Source organism: Equus caballus, chromosome 13 (genome assembly GCF_041296265.1).
Source record: "Equus caballus isolate H_3958 breed thoroughbred chromosome 13, TB-T2T, whole genome shotgun sequence".
In the NCBI taxonomy this organism is placed as follows: domain Eukaryota; kingdom Metazoa; phylum Chordata; class Mammalia; order Perissodactyla; family Equidae; genus Equus; species Equus caballus.
The window spans coordinates 5,251,616-5,269,481 of record NC_091696.1 but is presented as its reverse complement, the minus strand read 5'-3'; the positions used below and the strand labels follow the sequence as shown (position 1 = coordinate 5,269,481).

The 17,866-nt window shown below is 42.6% G+C and overlaps 1 protein-coding gene across 2 annotated transcripts in view; it reads right to left on the bottom strand.

Annotated features, from left to right (window-relative positions):
• EIF2AK1 (eukaryotic translation initiation factor 2 alpha kinase 1) overlaps positions 1-17,470 on the bottom strand; it is a 28,902-nt gene extending 11,432 nt beyond the window's left edge. Inside the window, exons 1-10 of one of the 2 annotated variants that reach the window (XM_005598524.4) lie at positions 17,187-17,470; positions 11,686-11,844; positions 8,492-8,625; positions 7,306-7,343; positions 6,488-6,587; positions 5,882-5,962; positions 5,120-5,219; positions 4,270-4,330; positions 3,615-3,939; positions 2,262-2,373 (exon numbers count right to left, since the gene is read on the bottom strand). In XM_005598524.4, coding sequence (XP_005598581.2) covers positions 2,262-2,373; positions 3,615-3,939; positions 4,270-4,330; positions 5,120-5,219; positions 5,882-5,962; positions 6,488-6,587; positions 7,306-7,343; positions 8,492-8,625; positions 11,686-11,844; positions 17,187-17,307 — 1,231 coding nt within the window. In that variant the 5' untranslated portion in view covers positions 17,308-17,470. The remainder of the gene's footprint in view (positions 1-2,261; positions 2,374-3,614; positions 3,940-4,269; positions 4,331-5,119; positions 5,220-5,881; positions 5,963-6,487; positions 6,588-7,305; positions 7,344-8,491; positions 8,626-11,685; positions 11,845-17,186) is intronic. The other variant, XM_001493925.7, reaches the window with a different exon arrangement.
• Positions 17,471-17,866: the final 396 nt, after the last annotated feature.

Genomic DNA, 17,866 nt, shown 5'->3' with positions numbered 1-17,866 from the left:
CTCCACTATGACGCCCCTTCACACTGAAGTGACTAACCTCCTGTCTGGGTAGAAATTCAAGAAGGGCTTTTTGATTTTCACAACTATTCAGAACTACCCTCCTTTGGTCTGTGTCCAATGTGGTTCTCAATTTAACACACCTAACACACCCCAGTGGGGGGCAACTGTTAGAGGCTTCGGTAATCACACGCGGACCGGACCCAGAGAGAACAGTTTCCACTCGCCCAGTGCTACCTTCCTCACACTGCCGGCTCGAATCCTCACAACAGCCCCACAAAATGGGGACGACCCACATTTAACAGGTGAGGAAAAAGACTGAGACCAGTTCCCTAACCTGCCCAAAACCTTATAGCCGGTCAGGACTAGAGCCAGTATTCAAAGGCAGCCGATCACTCAGGGGCTTGCTGGGAACGACTAACATAAAAACGTAATTGATGGAGAGCTATACACAGAGCTAGCATACTACAAAGTTAAAACTTCTTAAAATATTTTTACAAGAAAAATACACATCGTGCTAGCAGTATCATACGTATCTTGCCTTCACTGCTTTGACAGGCTTATTGTACTGGATGGCGTAAATCAGAGCTCTCAGCCCGTCCTTCATTAGGGACTCATTCGGCAAAAGGAAATTTAAAGACTGACTGCATGCAGGACTGCAGTAAACCAGCCTCCTTGCCATAAAGACATCGGCACAGAGCACTACAATGCCCACGCAGCAGGCAGAGCAGCAGTGCCCTTCCCAGGGCACTGAAAAGTCCCCACACACCTGCCACGACGGAACTGAGCAAAGCCTGGCACGTCCTGATTACACGGTAAACAGAGGGGCGTCAAGAAGCCACTGGAGGGCGATGTTACGTTTCTGACTCCCCTGGAAGCCAGTCTAAGATTTCGAGTAGGTTAACAGACCTACATTTTAGATCAAATAAAGGGATACAGTATCATCAGAAGTGAAAAGCAAATGATTAACGATGGATATTTACTTTAGCCTTTATTTAAAAACAGGTCACTTGTGTCCTCCATTTTGATAATCTAATACAGTGAATTTCAACTTTGGCTACACATTAGAATTATCAAGAGAACTTTAAAAAAGATACCAAAGGCTACGCCCTATCCTAAACCAATTATATAAAAATGACTGGTATGGTCCCAGACAATGCCCTTTTTAAAAAACAGACTTTATTTTTTAGAACCGTCTTAGATTTACAGAAAAATTGAGAAGACAGTACAGACAGTTCCCACTGACCCCACACCCTGTTTTCCCTGTCATTAACATCTGACTTAGCATGGGACGTCGGTCACAGCTAACGCGCCAATACTGACACAGTCCACGGCTTATTCAGATTTCCCTGGTTTCTACCTACGGTCCTTTTTCTCTTCGAGGATTCCACCCAGGACACCACATTACATTCAGGTGTCCTGTCTCCTGAGGTTCCTCAGGTCTGTGACAGCTCTCAGACTTCTGCTTACGATGACCTTGACAGTTCCGAGAGGCACCGGGCAGGGATTCTGCAGATCGTCCCTCAGTGGGGAAGTGTCTGACGCTCTCTCAGGATAGGGCTGGGACATGGGTTTCTGGGAGGAAGCCCACAGAGATACAGTGCCCTTCTCACCACACCTTATCAAGGGCGCATCTATCAACACGACTTCGCACTGTCAAGGTTGGCCTTGATCACTGGCTGAGGTGGTGTCTGTCAGGTTTCTCTACTGTAAAGTTATTCTTATTCATCGACAACATTTATTTTTAAAAGTTCCCCAGGTGATTCCAATGTGCAGCCTAAGCTGAGAACCAGTGTTATAATTCAAAAATATTAACCTAACAGAGGATTTCCAGAGGATATATAACTGCAGGGAGGGAGGCACAGCTGGATCTTGACGGAGACAAGTTTCACACCACATACCCTTCTATAAGGGTTTCTTTAAAGGTGTTCTGGTTTTTTTGGTAAGAGTACCACATTTTCAAGTTAAAAAAATAAAACAGAACAAGCACGTAAGTTTTTTCCTTAAAAAATTTTTTACAGTCCCCAAATCATTAACCTAAATTCTAGCATAGTACAACTTAAACCAACAAACTACGATCCATCACAGAGAAAATTAACTTCCAAATACCTATTTGTTTTTGAAAAATGTTGAAATAAGCTAACTGTTTCTTTGGTTTAGAAGAAGTGAATTTTTCCCCACTCCAAAGCAGCTGGAGGCAGAAGGCAGCTCTAACTCCATCCTCATCTCCCAGCCCAGTGCTCGCAGACCCACGAGGTACTTACAAGCAGATTCGTCCACACACTCTCGGCCGCGCCTGTTCCTCTCGGCGATCCAGTCCCACAGCGAAAGCTCACACAGCTGCATCTGGATGTGCAGCATGAGATGGTACTGCACCTGGGGGGACACATCGCTGGCTCCCGACTGCACGATTTGCTCACGTTATGCATTTAGTCAACAAATGCTCACTCTAGGCCAAGCATAGGGCTAGGGGCTGAGGACAGAGACGACAGACACAGGCCTGCCCAAGAAGCCCAAAGTCTAGGGAGGGAGACAGAGAAGTAAAGCCATATACAAAATGGTGTGTCATGATCCAGGGGGCCAGGGGTGGGCCCAGCTGGGGTGAGGCAGGTGTCAAATGGCAGGAGCTCTCAAATGTGACACTGAGCCACTGGGCCTGAAACTGTCGGGTCTGCTCACGACGTAAACAGTTTTGACAGCTCAGATAAAGTATCAAAGAATGGCTGTACAGTATTCTACTCCTTTATGTGTACCCCAAAGTATATATACACTTTGGCTGGCTTCACACCGCACACACGAGTAACTTGCTCAAGGCGAAGGTAAGCAAAAATGAAGCTCACTGGAGCCCACTCATTTAGGCATTCAGGAGAATTTTCCACATTTCATCAGAGAAATGAAACAATTCTGATTAAAAATCCCTCAGACTCAGCTCCTTGGTACTCAGGTGAATCTGTTCAAAGTTTATGCTTCACATAAAAACACCCTCACAGAGCCACATATTCCTGAACAAGAAGAATTAATTCTGTGTGCGTATATGTAGAAGGCATATTTTTATAATCCCAACTGGACAGATCACATGTAGACACTGTTAATGTTCACTTTTTTTAATACTAATACTCAATGCTGGTGACAGTACGTGGAGCCTCACCAGCCTATCAGCGTAACCTTCAGCCAGAGCATGAAGAAAACTGGCTTGGTGATCCTACCAGGACACTCTCCTAAAGCCATGCTCCACAACAGAGGAAACCTTTCTGCATAAATACATTTTTACAGCATGATGCTAACGTCCATCAGAAACAGACTGCGAACGATGCTTCCAACTCCGGGGTACACATACGAGAATACCCAGAGGGGGAACTGACCAGACAGGGAGGTCAGAAGAGGATTTGGGGGCGTCAACTAATTGAAGGTGGGATGACGAAATACAAGGGCTGGATGTCAGGAGGGAACATGGTGGGAAGAAGAGAGTGAACACAGGGCAGAAGCAGAGAGGGAGGAGTGCAAGGTGGGAAGTCGGCTGAGGAAGAGGGAAGGCCACAGCTAATCACAGTCTCACAGTCTTTTATATGATCATCACGGGGAAGCATTACATCAGCAGGCTGTGGGAAGTAATCTACCTCTGTCTGCCCCAACAAGTTTAACTTTCCTTCAGAAGATTCCTCAGTGGACGTGAAATTCTCTTCTAAGTCTGAATTATGCCTAGGGGGCAGCTGATGCTCAAGAATGGATCTTGAAGACAAATCAGCCAAGCCATTTCCTTGGAGCTCACTGGATGATTCAAATTCACTGTCTCTTGTGATTAAATTGCTGGTGTAGTTCACCAATCTGTTATTCTGATTTTCCACGCCAGATTCTCCAAAGGATTTTTCTTTTTCTGGGGTGAACTCGGCGAAGATAATGGATGAGCCGTTACTTTCATCATTTTTAACATCATACTGATCTCTGGAGGAAAAAAAAAAACACAGTAAAGATAAAAATCAATGTGAAAAAAGACCCAGAGTAACTCAACAGTTCCTTCAGGTTTCTATGACTCTCGCTGGTAAACTCCTGAAAAAAATGGCATCGAATCTGTCTAGCAGCAACATTTATGTAAAACACTGACAGAAAATATCTAAGAGGAAGAAATAATTTAACACTTTGTAATGAAAATAAGCAAAAAGAAAGTCTAAAACACTCCTGGGCAGCTAGGAGCAAAAAGCGAAGGCAATCAATCCAATGCAGGTGACAGCGGGTAATGTTCGGTGTGTAGAAGGCACACAGCAGTCCACATACCTCTCGTCCTCCCGGTCAGAGATCACTTCCAGGGATGGCAACTGAAGAGAAATCCTATCTGCTGAACAAAAACCACAGAAAATCTTCAAGAAGCCCAGTTTTCTAATTTATAGTCAAAGGCAGAGCTAAAATACACAAATAATACTAAATGAGACCTCAGGTCTAAAATGTCATGACTTTCTGGCAAAATACAACACAAGCAGCTTACTCCAATGACTGGCACATTTTAGGAACTCCCAGAAACAGAGCTGTTCCACTACAGCAGGGGTCAGCAGACTTTCTGTAGGGCACCTGAGAGTAAACATTTTAGGGTCTTGGGGCTGGCCCCGTGGCCGAGTGGTTAAGTTCGCACGCTCCGCTGCAGGCGGCCCAGTGTTTCGTTGGTTCGAATCCTGGGCGCGGACATGGCACTGCTCATCAAAGCACGCTGAGGCATCGTCCCACGTGCCACAACTAGAAGGACCCACAACGAAGAATACACAACTATGCACTGGGGGGCTTTGGGCAGAAAAAGGAAAAAAATAAAATCTTAAAACAAAAAAAAACATTTTAGGGTCTTGGGGCCCTATGGGACTCTGCTGCAACTATGAAGGCTGCCGCTGCAGAGCAAAAGCAGCCACGGACAATACATACGAACGAGCCTCTGTTCTAAGAAGCTTTATTTATTGACACCGAAATGTGAATTTCATAAAATTTTCACAAAATATTAATCTTTTGAGTCCTTTTAACTATTTAAAAATGTACAAACACATTCTCAGCTTGTGGGATGTATAAAAATAGGCGTGGGCCAGATTTGGCCCCCTGGCTAAAGTCTGCTGGCCCTTCAACTATACCATCAAAAATGGCTTACCTTGCGTTTGGGCCACGTGCACGTGTTCTATCCAAGCGGTGTGATAGCCGACGATATTAGGATGCTGGAGCCCCGCCAGCACCTTCACTTCCCGGAGTACCTAAAGAAGAAACACACTCAGTTCTGGCTTTTACTGATAATTTGTTACACGTTCATGGTCCCAAATACTACCTTGTTCCAGAGCAAAATAACAAAAAGCCGTCTGCCCAAAAAATCTAAACTATGTTAAGATAATGGGAATATTTTTGTGAGAGACAAATAGCAATTGTTACAGCAACTAAATAGCTTACGTGCATACAGCACTTCCTACTTCTCATAACTCATTTATAATCATTCTCTCATTTGATGCCTATGAGGAAGTCCAGTCCTCCAAGGTAAATGAAACCCCTGTTGTCACCACTATTTCAAAGGCGGGAGACAGAAGCGGCTTAGAGGACTAGGTCATTTGCCCGGGACCACATGGCATGTCAGGGAGAAGACTGGGATCCGAATTCAGCTCACGTTTTTTTCATAACAAGTTGTATTGTATGTGAATAATTTACTTAAAAAATTAATTTCCCCAGCAATGACCCTGAAATATGGTCAATCTGAAGTAGCTTAAAAAAAAAATTTAGTTTTGATGTTTATTTTACTGTCCCCATTCTTAGTAAACTGGCAATCCATACCACCATTTGCCAAATATATACACACATAAACATGTAACTCTTTCAAAAGGACCTAAATACTCAATTTTTCAAAACAAATAAATTTTTTAAATCATACCTTCATGCAATCTGTTTTAGTTGCACCTTTAATCAGGATTTTTTTAATTGCATAATACTGACCATCTAATTTATTCCTGACCTAAAAAGTAGAGGAAAAGACAAAGTATATTGTGCCATTAAATTCCAGCTGAATAAAGAAACTGTTGCCAATCTTTTTTTTCCTCCCCAAATCCCCCCAGTACATAGTTGCATATTTTAGTTGTGGGTCCTTCTAAGTGTGGCATGTGGGACGCCGCATCACCATGGTCTGATGAGCAGCGCCATGTCTGCACTCAAGATCCAAACCAGCGAAACCCTGGGCTGCCAAAGTGGAGCGTGGGAACTTAACCACTCAGCCACAGGGCTGGCCCCAGTAATACATTTTTAATAAAAATTAACTAGAGAACAAAAACTCAAAGTTTCCAGAATCCACCTAAACTACCAATGTAGTTAGGAAAAAACGTGAACCTGCCCCCTTCCCTATAAAAGACAAATCTCACTGAAAAGTAAATATTTATGATTTCTAGGAACTTTCCTTGCAGCACTTTAAATAATATTAATGAAAACAACTTCTCAAAACACATTTATTTGCGTAGTAGGTCAAAGCAAACGTGTGGAAAACAACCTTGTACACTCTTCCGTAGCCACCTTTTCCTAAGACCGCAAGCTCTTCAAATTCATTTAAGTAACGTGACGTTTGCGCTTCAAAGGCTATTTCCCTTGACCTGAAAGTTGAATACAAACAGTCAACCAATGTGACAACAGGAGAGAATCAAAATGTCCTTGGATGGTCCATGCTCACCGTACTACCAACCGGCCAAACCTCTTAATCAGGACATTGTGGAAATTCGGAAAGGATGACCTAAAACGAAACTTTTCTTTCTCTCTGAAGAAAACATTCGCTCAGCAAATCAAGAGTGTAATAACGATAGCAAAGGGATCATGAATCTAATTTAAGTATTTTACCAGTAATTAGTATTTCACTAAGAAATTAGCATCGAAGTTTTAGAGCAGGAATCCTAAGGATGAGTAACAGGCAGCCGTGGATTAGCTGAGCTCAGCAATAAATTTACTTATATTTCTTAATGATTCAGACCAGTTACAGATTTCAAAACTAGCATTTCCCACATACAGCTGAAATTCAACGGTGTGCCCCTGACCCAGCCTGGATAGCAGTAGCCTGAATTAAGGGTGAGGCTGACGGAACCCACACCGAACGGGCAGCAGGGGATCAAAGAGGACGGAGTGACAAGTAAAGCAAATCGTGGAGCAGTAATTAACTGCTGAGAACAAAGTTCTTAATCTTCATAAAACACCCTAAGTACATTATTTTTTTCACCTCAATAGTAAATTTCTGATTAATTCAGGATAAATTCTTAATCCTGACTGCTTTTGGATAGTTTGTATAATCTCTGTATAATCAAGAAAGTATTTAACACATACCTGATCTTCTGGATGTGAGAATTATCCTCACAAGGATCCTAAAAGCAAAGAGTTACTTTGAAAAAGCGTTTTAAAAATTCCAGGGAATAAGGAATCTATCAAAATCCAATGTCATGTGAATAGTCCCAATTGCTCAGACAACATTAGGACAAAAAAAACCAAAAATCACCCAATGGCTTTTTCAATATTACTTAAGAGCTTACAAGGGAAACTGTTTCTCTCTTAACCAAAAGATCACTACCAAAAGAGCGGTATTCTTGCTATCCACTGAGAAAGCTGAGTGTTTACCAAGGAGCTCCATCAGCAAACAACGTTGACTTCATCTTCAAAATATATGCAGGAACTGACCGCTTCTCACACCTCCACTGCTACCACCCATGCCGAGCCCCCATCACCTCTCGCCTGTACAACTGCACTGTCTCCCTGCTTCTGCCCCTGCTCTCCTCCGTCTACTCTCAACACAGGAGCTGGTGCGATCCCACTAAAAGGTGAGTCAGATTATGTCGCTCCTCTGCTCAAAATCCCGCAGTGCTTCCCATCTTAAACTCTGAGCAAAAACCAAAGATGTTAAAATGGTCTCAGTTCCTACTCCATCTGTCTGTCTCGCTGCACTCCTTGCCCCTCCTCTCCCACCCTCTCCCCCTGCTTACTCTAGTCCAGCCAAAGCCTGCCTGTCAGCTTCCCAAACAGGCCAAGCACCCTGTGACCTCAGGGCCCTTGCAGTTATGGTTCCTCTGCCTGGAACGCCTTCCCTCCTCGTTCTCTCAACTTCGGCTCCCAACTTAAACGACACCAACACCGTCTCAGGGAGGCCCTCCTGGCAACCTTCTACATAAAATTCACACATCTTCTAAGGCCATTCTCTGCTTTAGGTTTCTCTTTAACACTTACAACCATCTAACACCCTACATATATTTTTTCTCTTCTATTGTTTACCGCCCCTCATTAGAACATAAGCTCCATGAGGGGAGAGATTTCTGTCTGTTTTGTTCACTTCTTGAACCCCAGCACTTACAAGAGAGCCTAACACGTGCTTGTCATTCAGTGAACATTTGTTGAATAAGCAAATTAAAGTTTACATTCTTACGAAGCTGTTGTATAACCAGGATTTCACAATGCTTTAAAACAGAGTTCTCTTGAACTTACAGTGTCTTGTCATACATGAAGGACACTGTTTAGCGCTCACCTGACGAACTCTCTCCTTAGCCGACCTCATCAAATGGGTGATGGCCCTGTTGTGATGTAGCCTCAGGGAGCTGAACTCGTCGCTGCAAGTGAAGGAAGACAGCAGGCCCATCTTGATGAAGGTCTGACAAAGTACTAGAAAGAGAATACGAAAAACGATTATGAGAAAGGCCATCAATATAATGGCAATTTTATAAAGAGTAGACAGAAAACAAAGAGCAATAATAGCCTCCGGAAAAAAAATAGCTCTATAATAAAAAAAGTTACGTTTATGCACACATTACAACTTGGGGATTGGGTCTCTAAAAGAGAGGGAACAGGTGGTACCCTCAGTGATCAGGAGCACATCCATAATTACCTATCTGATGCTTAAGAGTCATTTGTCCACCATGTCTGATCAATCAGTAAAGTACTAAGCTGCATTTTTTAAAAAGGCAAGAAAAAACGTAACCACAGCAGTCTTCCAACATTCAAACACATTACACTTTGCTGACAGACAACAAGATGAGATCATAAAGGCAGAAGTGGAAGCAAATGATCAGAACTGACAACAAAAGTGAACAGTAACTGTTGTTTTTGATTGCAGAGTATCTTTAACCAATATACAAAGAGCACATAAGAGGTGCGCATACAGACCAAATGCCAGGTGGAAAGTCAAGTCTGAAGTCACAATTCCAGGCTTCTCAGAAAAAGAAGTTTCTACAAAAGTGCTAGGTTTTTACTCATTCAAGGAATACAAACACCATAGAGAATATTCTTTCTATATGGAAAACTGTCCATTTAGATTATCAACTAACTCAATCTCATCAAAAACATTTAAATATATGTTGTTTAAAAGTTGAGTCATCTAATTGAGAAGGAGATCTGATCGGTGGTTACCAGGGAAAAGGGGGGGTGGGGGGAGGGTACGGAGGGGGAAGTGGTGTACCCACAACATGACTAACAAAAATGTACAACTGAAATCTCACAAGGTTGTAATCTATCATAACATTAATAAAAAAAAAAAAAAAAAAAGTTGAGTCATCTAAAAAGGATATATACAAGGAATTCAAAAATATCTTAAAATCAGCAAGATTCACAGATTTGCTTTAATTAGGAGCAAGAGTACTATATATAATCGGCTTTTCTAGATAATGAGCCCAATACAATAATCCCCAGGTACCGATGCTCTGGAACCTAAAGAACAGTCCCTTTTGTATAACCCACCTCCCCACCACATATTCAGGAAAACAATAAGTGTACACTGTACAAATAATATTTACCATTTTTCACGTCCCATCAAGTTCACCAAAACAATCGACCTTTAACTAAAAATATTACATTCTAAGATCACATAAAAGCATCTATAAGTTTGAGGATTTCCAACACCAAACAAGACTTAGAAAGACTTCTTTTGTAGAAATGACCCTTAGAATCTGCGGTTGGAATTATTCAAGAGGCCACAATGGTCTCCACGATGAGCTGAACCAGAAATGCCATAATCTCTAATTCTGCTCACTTTTGTGCTCAAGTTTCTCATACAGATAACTCATGGCAGGAATGAAATCAAACATTCTCAACAATTGTGGTATAAGAAGAAATATATTTAGTCTTCGTCTCTGGTTTCTGGCACGCAGCTCCTAAAACACTTGTTATTTCCCAAGTAATAGGGGTGCTAGGAGCATTTTTTCTTGTAATATTTGGACTTTGACCTCAGCTCCTGACACAAGAGCTTTTAAAACCACTTGAAATCTCCAGAGTGATAAGAGTGTCTTTTTGAGACAAAATCATCCCATTCACAACAACATGGATGGACATCAAGGGTGAGATGTTAAGCGAAATAAGCCAGAGAAAGACAAACACCACATGGTTTCACTCATATGTGGAAGATAACAAACACATGGATAAGGAGAGCAGATCAGTGGTTACCAGAGGGGAAGAGGGCTGGAGGGTGGCCGAAAGGGGTAAAGGGGCACATATATATATATGGTGGTGGATAAAAATTAGACTATTGGTGGTAAGCACGATGCAGTCTATACAGAAACTGATAAAGAATAATGTAAACCTGAAGTTACACAATGTTATAAACCAATATGACCTCAATAAAATATTTCTTTAAAGTGTCTTTTTGTACGCTAATGAGATGACTGGTAGCTGGGGTCCCCTAGAGAGCTTCAGGATGGGGCTGGTCACCAGAAAGACCAAGCCACGATTAGAAGCTTAGAAGTTTCAGCTCTACCCCCCGATCCTCCGGGGAGGGGAGAAGGGCTGGAGATCAAGAGTCAATAATCGATCATGCCAACGTGATGAAGCCTCCAGAAAAATCCCTAAACTACACGGTTCAGATAGTTCAGGGTTGTGAACACATCCACATGCTGGGAGAGTGGTGTACCCCAACTCCACAGGGACAGAAGCTCCTGCGCTCTGGACCCTACCCTCTGTGCCTCCCCACCTGGCTATCCATCTGTCTCCTTTATCATATCCTTATTACATAATAAACAGATATGCCTAAGTGTCTCCCTGAGTACTGGGAGCCGTTTTAGCGAAATTATCAGACCTGAGGAGGGGGTAGTGGAAATCCCCAATTTGTAGCCAAGATGGACACAGGTGTGGGTAACCTGAGGACTCTGGGGACCCACTACTTGCCACTGGCATCTGAAATGAGGGCAGCCTTGTGGGACTGAGCCCCTAACTGTGGGATCTGACACTAATTCCAGGTAGACAGTGTCAGCACTGAATTAAGCATAGGATGCTCAGCATCAGAGAACTGGTCGGTGTGGGGAAAAACCTCATATTTGGCATCAGAAGTATTCAGTGTGTAGAAAAAAACAGTTCCCTATTCGACAACACAACACATAACTGTTCCAGGGCTCTGGTCAAGAATTGGTTCAGAATGAAGATCTGTGATTTTTGTTTACCTGCTCACCAACTACACCATAACAGATCTTCAAAAATTAAATGAATTATGTCATAAATACAAAAGAACAACCTTTTATTTATGTAAATACCCACAATTTGATGGGTGTTAACCTTTTGGGGTCCCCAGTGATTATATTCCTAGGGAATTACCTATAGGAAAATATAAAACGAATTTACGAAATGTGGATTATTAATACTTATTTCAAATTTTCATACACTAGTTGTTTCTCAGACCCGCAGCATTAAACAATATAGTACTTTTACAAGTTTTATTTGGCAACATGTACTCTTACTAACATTTAAACACCTGTCTTGAACGAAGTGGGTTTGGTTCATGCACATGGCTAAGGTGTTCCAGCAAAGAAACAAGCAGCAGTTGGTTTGCAACAGCAAAGGGGAAAGCCGGCTGTTGCAGGGGTCCTCGGAACACCCGGAGCTCCGCTGGGACATCGGACTCTGAAAATCAGAAAAGGGAAAAACGTTAATAAACGGGAAACATATCCCATAACAACAAAACGGCATGTTCTAATTAAGGAAATACAAAGTATTGAAACTTAAGGAAATTAAAAACAAACAGTAGTTAAGCTGAGTGGGGTTGATCTAATTTCTGGAAGCGAGTTTTGAGTAGAATTCCGGACACTGGAGGACTACCAGAAAGACGTCACTGGGGGAGTGGAGAAAGTTTGGGTAGTAATGGTGTTGTAATCATGTGTGCAAAGGTAGAAATAAATAAGCATTCAAGCAAGCGGGAACAGGATGACTCCCTTCCTTCGAGAGAACAGACAAGTCCCAGGAGTAAAGAAAGAAGTTTGGTAGAGGAGAAAGGAAAAGGGAGGAAGGATGGAAGCTCTACTCTGAGCATGTGCTCTGCACGCACCAGGTGTTTAATACGCACAATTTCACTTAATCCTCACAAAGGAGTAAAAGGTGAGGATTACCATTCTCATTCTACAGATGAGAACACTGATCTCGAGGAGAGCTCAAGGAACTTAAAGCAGGCAGATCAGAATAACTCCCAAGTCCATCCTGTTTCCACTATACAAGACCAAGGAGACAGTCAAGCTGGCACTTCAAAGCTGAAGCTCCTAAGTTCTCACTCCTTGTTCACTTAACATATTATTAAACAGGCCAAAAACACAACGAGAAAAAAATGTTTTGAGGAAACTTCTGGAAATGTGTGACAGGTAGCCTGGAAGGAGGCATGTAACAGTCAACAAGAAGTTAGGATGATCCCACAAAAGGAGGTAAGTGACAGAAACAGGGAGGAAAGAATGGATCCCAGAGATATCAAGAAAGAAATCACTGGCCAAGATTTAAACCCCCAGCAAAGGGAGGATGGAGGTGTCAATGAGTGAAAACTGGTAAGAGAGGCTGTCAGAGGAAGGACGAGAGCTAATGAACCACCCAACAGGAAACGCCCTGCAGAAACTGGGACCATATATCCTATACCTGCTGACATCAGCCCCATTTCAAATCGTCTATTCTACTCTCCTCTAGAAAGTACTAAGGGTTCTGGAGGAGCCAAAGTTCTCAAATCCAGACTTCATTCACCAGTTTCCTCTCTGAACCATAGGCGGCCAAAGAAAGACCTGCATGTATGGACATGTGCTATGCATTTTAAACGAACGCTTATTGTCTGAGTACAGAAAAGAAAAAGAATGGAAAACGTGGCCATGTAAAAACTTCTCCATGGAAAGATATCTTAAAGTTAAAATATGAATCACAAAATCAGGTACAGTACGTATAACTGTACAAAATATGACAAGAAAAAGAAAAGATAGTAAAATGTATGGAGAGCTCTTACAAGCTGAGAAGAAGATGAAACACAATTTAAATTCAAATAGGTTTGGGGCTGGCCCCGTGGCCGAGTGGTTGAGTTCGCGCGCTCCGCTGCAGGCGGCCCAGTGTTTCGTTGGTTCGAATCCTGGGCGCGGACATGGCACTGCTCATCAAACCACGCTGAGGCAGCGCCCCACATGCCACAACTAGAAGGACCCACAACGAAGAATATACAACTATGTACTGGGGGGCTTTGGGGAGAAAAAGGAAAAAATAAAATCTTAAAAAAAAAATTCATATAGGTTTAACATAACTAGTAACTAATGACACGCATTTTTAAATAACTACAGTACCAGAGTTTGCCACCAGACTGGTAACTATTTAAAACCTGGAATACTTGGTATTGTTAAGGACACAGAAGAGTAGACATTTTCAAATACAAGGGAGTAGAAGTGTTTGCGACCTTCGACAACACACTGTAGAATTTAAAATGTGAAACCTCCATCAGGAATTCTAGTTTTGGAAATACATACCAAGAATATAACTAAACAAGTTACAACAGATATATATGTACAAGATGTTCAGCATAATACTTTAAAATACTGAAAATGTGTTAAGTTATATACATAGAATACTATACAGCTGTTAGAAATGATGCTGTATAGAAAGATAATCACAAATAGTTCATTATCAAGTCAAAGAAGCAGGCTATAAACAGTAATACTAACAAAAGAGAGGTAAGATAGTTTCATATGTTTGCGATAGACAGTTTCATACAAACCAACACAACCTTTCTGGTCATCATTTTAGCAAAATGTATCAAAACATTTTTTTTCAAATGTACTTCTTTAACCCAGCAAATCCTACTTCTGTGGATCTATTCTAAAGAAATAATCAGACAGTAACAAAGATCTATGTATATACATGTCAAACATTATTATTTCTAATGGTAAAAAAAAAAACCTATTTTCCACGAATAGAACAAAGACCAAATAAATGCTAGTATGGAATGTGACAGTCATTTTAAGAAACATTTAAGAACAATGTTTTTAAATGCTAATTCATCACAAGAAAATACTAATACATGACATTTAAAAAGCAGAACATAAAAAAATAAATAAAAAGCAGAACGTAAAATGTTTATCCTACTACTATGACCACAACTTTAAAACGTTTATTTTATAGCTATATACATATACACACACAAAAAGAATGGAAAGAACAAAACAGACACAACCTCTGCCCCTCAGTTTTCAATAATACATTGAGAGAATCTGTAAAAGGAATGAAATTACAGCGAACATGCCCTTTTAGTCTACCTGGCACACAGCAGCTCTCAGTAAATATTTGCAAATGAATGAGTCCCATTGTTAGGAGTGAGCTCTCCGCTGGAAAGTGCGCACAGGTGACTTTCCCTCTTTTTCCTTTACTCCTTAAGTTTCTGTGAATGATCTCTCTAAATTTTTATCTTATTTGGATAAAATCAGAGAGAAATCTTTAATCCACTCATGATACTTTTCTTTGACAAATAGTTTTAAAGGCAAACTTCATCAAGTAAGTAGTCTCCAGCTAGGCCAAAACATAAACAGTAACCTCTAGGTGATAAGATTACGATTTTTAAATTTTCTTTTCGAGGTTTTTCGATATTTTCAACATATTCTGTAATATGAAAAAAATGTTTTTGTATACTGATTTGTTAACAGTGGTGAGATTATAGTTAGGAGGGTTTTCTGCTTCTTTATATCCTTATACTTTCCTATTCTCTATAGTAAGAAAATTCAAGTTTTTAATAAGAAGAAAAGAATGGTTGGTCAGTGGAGTCAAATGAACCTAATAAATCAAGAAAATGACAACTTTAAAAAGACCAATGAGGGGCCGGCCCGGTGGCACAGCGAGGGTTAAGTGCGCACGTTCCGCTTTGGCGGCCCAGGGTTCGCCAGTTCGGATGCTGGGTGCAGACATGGCACTGCTTGGCAAACCATGCTGTGGCAGGCGTCCCACATATAAAGTAGAGGAAGATGGGCACGGATGTTAGCTCAGGGCCAGTCTTCCTCAGCAAAAAGAGGAGGACTGGCAGCAGATGTTAGCTCACGGCTAATCTTCCTCAAAAAAAAAAAAAAAGACCAGTGAATAGACACTCTAATGCAGAAAGGAGTAGCATTGAAAGGAAAAGAAGGCTGAAAGTTAAAGTTTCCCATTTCACAGTTCTAGTCATGAGCAGAAAAGGAAAGTGGCTAAAAGGAAAGATGAAGTGAAGTCCTCTCATAAAAGAATAAGAAATAAGACACAGATCTTAGGCAAATTACAGTTCTAGACTTCTGCCAAGTACGAGAGGAGCAGATAAACAGGAAAGGGATCACCTCATTCAGTCCCCTCAGGAAAGCAGGATCCAAGTCGTCCATTATTGAATGAAAGAGGAACCTGGAGGATTAATCGAGGCAAAAATTCTGAAAAACTTGCATCAGATGAAAGAAGAAAAACTAATGAGTCTGACAATGGGCTGACTGTTGGCCCTCCTTTTAATGCAGGCTGTTCCACAGGAAAAGCAAACAAACAGAGAGATCAAAGGCTGATGCTGGCCCTAGGAGAAACCCTATACAATAAATTGAAGAACAAAGGTTTTAGAGTTACAACTGCCTTTTGAATTTTCTGACTGTACCATTAAGTGTCAGAGTGACTCCTCACGCCATACGGACGACCTTTCAGAAGTCATTCAACTAGTCTGTTTTTACGTCTACTAAAAATGAAACCACATTTTTCACAGATCTTACTTTTCACATAAAAAGATAAGTTATGTCTAGACATTCTGAGCCTCTTTGGCAGAAAAGGCAATATGTAAACACAACAGTCTTATTAGTAATCTAGGAGAAGGAAATTTTTCAAAGCTTATCTACGATCACTCCCTTCAAGAATAATCTTTAGTTTGCAGAAAACCTTATCACAACGTTACAGAAAACACAGACTTGCGTGTTTGCAGCTGGGACGTTTCCTATGACATAATACTTTGCATACTACTGAGCACTATAACAGACCACCTTACGTGTGGAAAAAATCAGTTTGTCCATTAAAAAAGTTATCTTACAACTGTCCTCTGTTAATGGCCTACTTAAATTACCACCACAGTCTGCTTTTGTCCCCCTTTCGGGTCAGGAATTACAGGTAATATTAGGGACGAAAATTGAAGAACTTAACAAATTAAAAACCTTTTCAACCCACCTTGCACCTTTAAATCCGCTGCAACATGTTAATATTTATTTCATGCTTCAACTGAATGCGTATTCTCTGTAACCATCCTATTCGAACTACCATACAGTAAAAACCTCCTGAATCAATGTCTTCATTCTTGACAGCATAATTTAACTTTTAAAATTGCCCAAACACCTGGTAGCAATTAAAGAGCCTATTGCGCTTTCAATAAGATATTGGATACTTTGAACTGGTTAGAGTCAACGTTTTAAGTACCTCTCGCTTTACGCTCAGTAACCTGACTGCCCTATGCCATATCTCCTGATAACCAAAGGCTCAAAAAACCTGGGGCATTTTTTTTTTTTTTAAACCGAAGAGGGTGATTTCCGCACTGCCTCGGTATAAGGAGTCTCTAGCTACCCCATCAGTGAAGCAAAAGACGAGAGAAGCTACAAATCAAAACTCTTAACCCAAACCGTTGAGCGCACAGGGCCTGCCAAGTCCCATTCAAGTACTTTGCAAAGCTCATGCTTCTCGCAAATCCACAGGGCTTGGCAGCTGGAAAGCAGCCGAGGGAAGTCTCAGCACATCCGCGCAGAGGAAACCAAACGAGAAATGTAAACAAACGAGCCAGTCGCAGACACTCGTTTCAACAAATGTGGAGCTTAGCCGCCGCCCCACCCCATCCCATCCCACCCCACCCCAGCCCCGGTTCAAGCCCAGATCCAGCCGAATTTGCCCAGGTCCCGAGGCAACCTCGCTGCTGCCCTGCACACCCAGAAAGGAAAGTGATGGGGGCAGGGGGAGGATGCCGCGGCATTCCGGTCCCTCACCATCATACTTGGGGTCCGAGCCCTCGGCCGGGAAGTCGATGGCAGGTGGCGCAGGCACAGCCCCCGCCCCGTCGCCCTCCGCCTCGTCGCCCTCCCGGGCTCCAGAGCTGCCCCCGAGCATCGCCCGCCGCGCGCGGGCCGCAGCCCAGCCTGCCCGCTAACCCAGCGCCACACGGCTCCGCTCCTACAGCGATCGCCACTGAATCCGGAAGTAGCCCCTCGCGAGGCGGAAGGCCCGCCCCTGCCTCCCGCGCGCCTCTGTCGAGGGCGGGCCAACCGCAGGCTCCGCCCCTTTCCACCTCCGGGAGGGAGGGGTGGATGGGCGGGTCCGGCGAGGGCGCATGCGCCCTGGTGGGCTGGTCCCCGGGCGGCGGGCAGCGAGTCTTGCAGGGCGTGGTGTGGGCCGGGCTGGGTGCGCCCTGCGACGGCTGGACCCCACCTTGCGCCCCTGGCCGCGCTTCTCCGCTGTCCTGAGGCCTCAGTACCCGCGGATGAGTCAGCGCTCACTTCTCACGCCAAGACTCGGGTGCCAGTGAAAGAACGGGGCGTCTGCAGAGATTCTAATGCAAATGTCTACTTTTTGCGGATACAGCAGTGACTATTTGTCATTTGTTTTTCAAAAAAAAAAAAGAGCATCTACAAGAGCCGTCTCAACGAAAACTGAACCTATTCTGCTATTC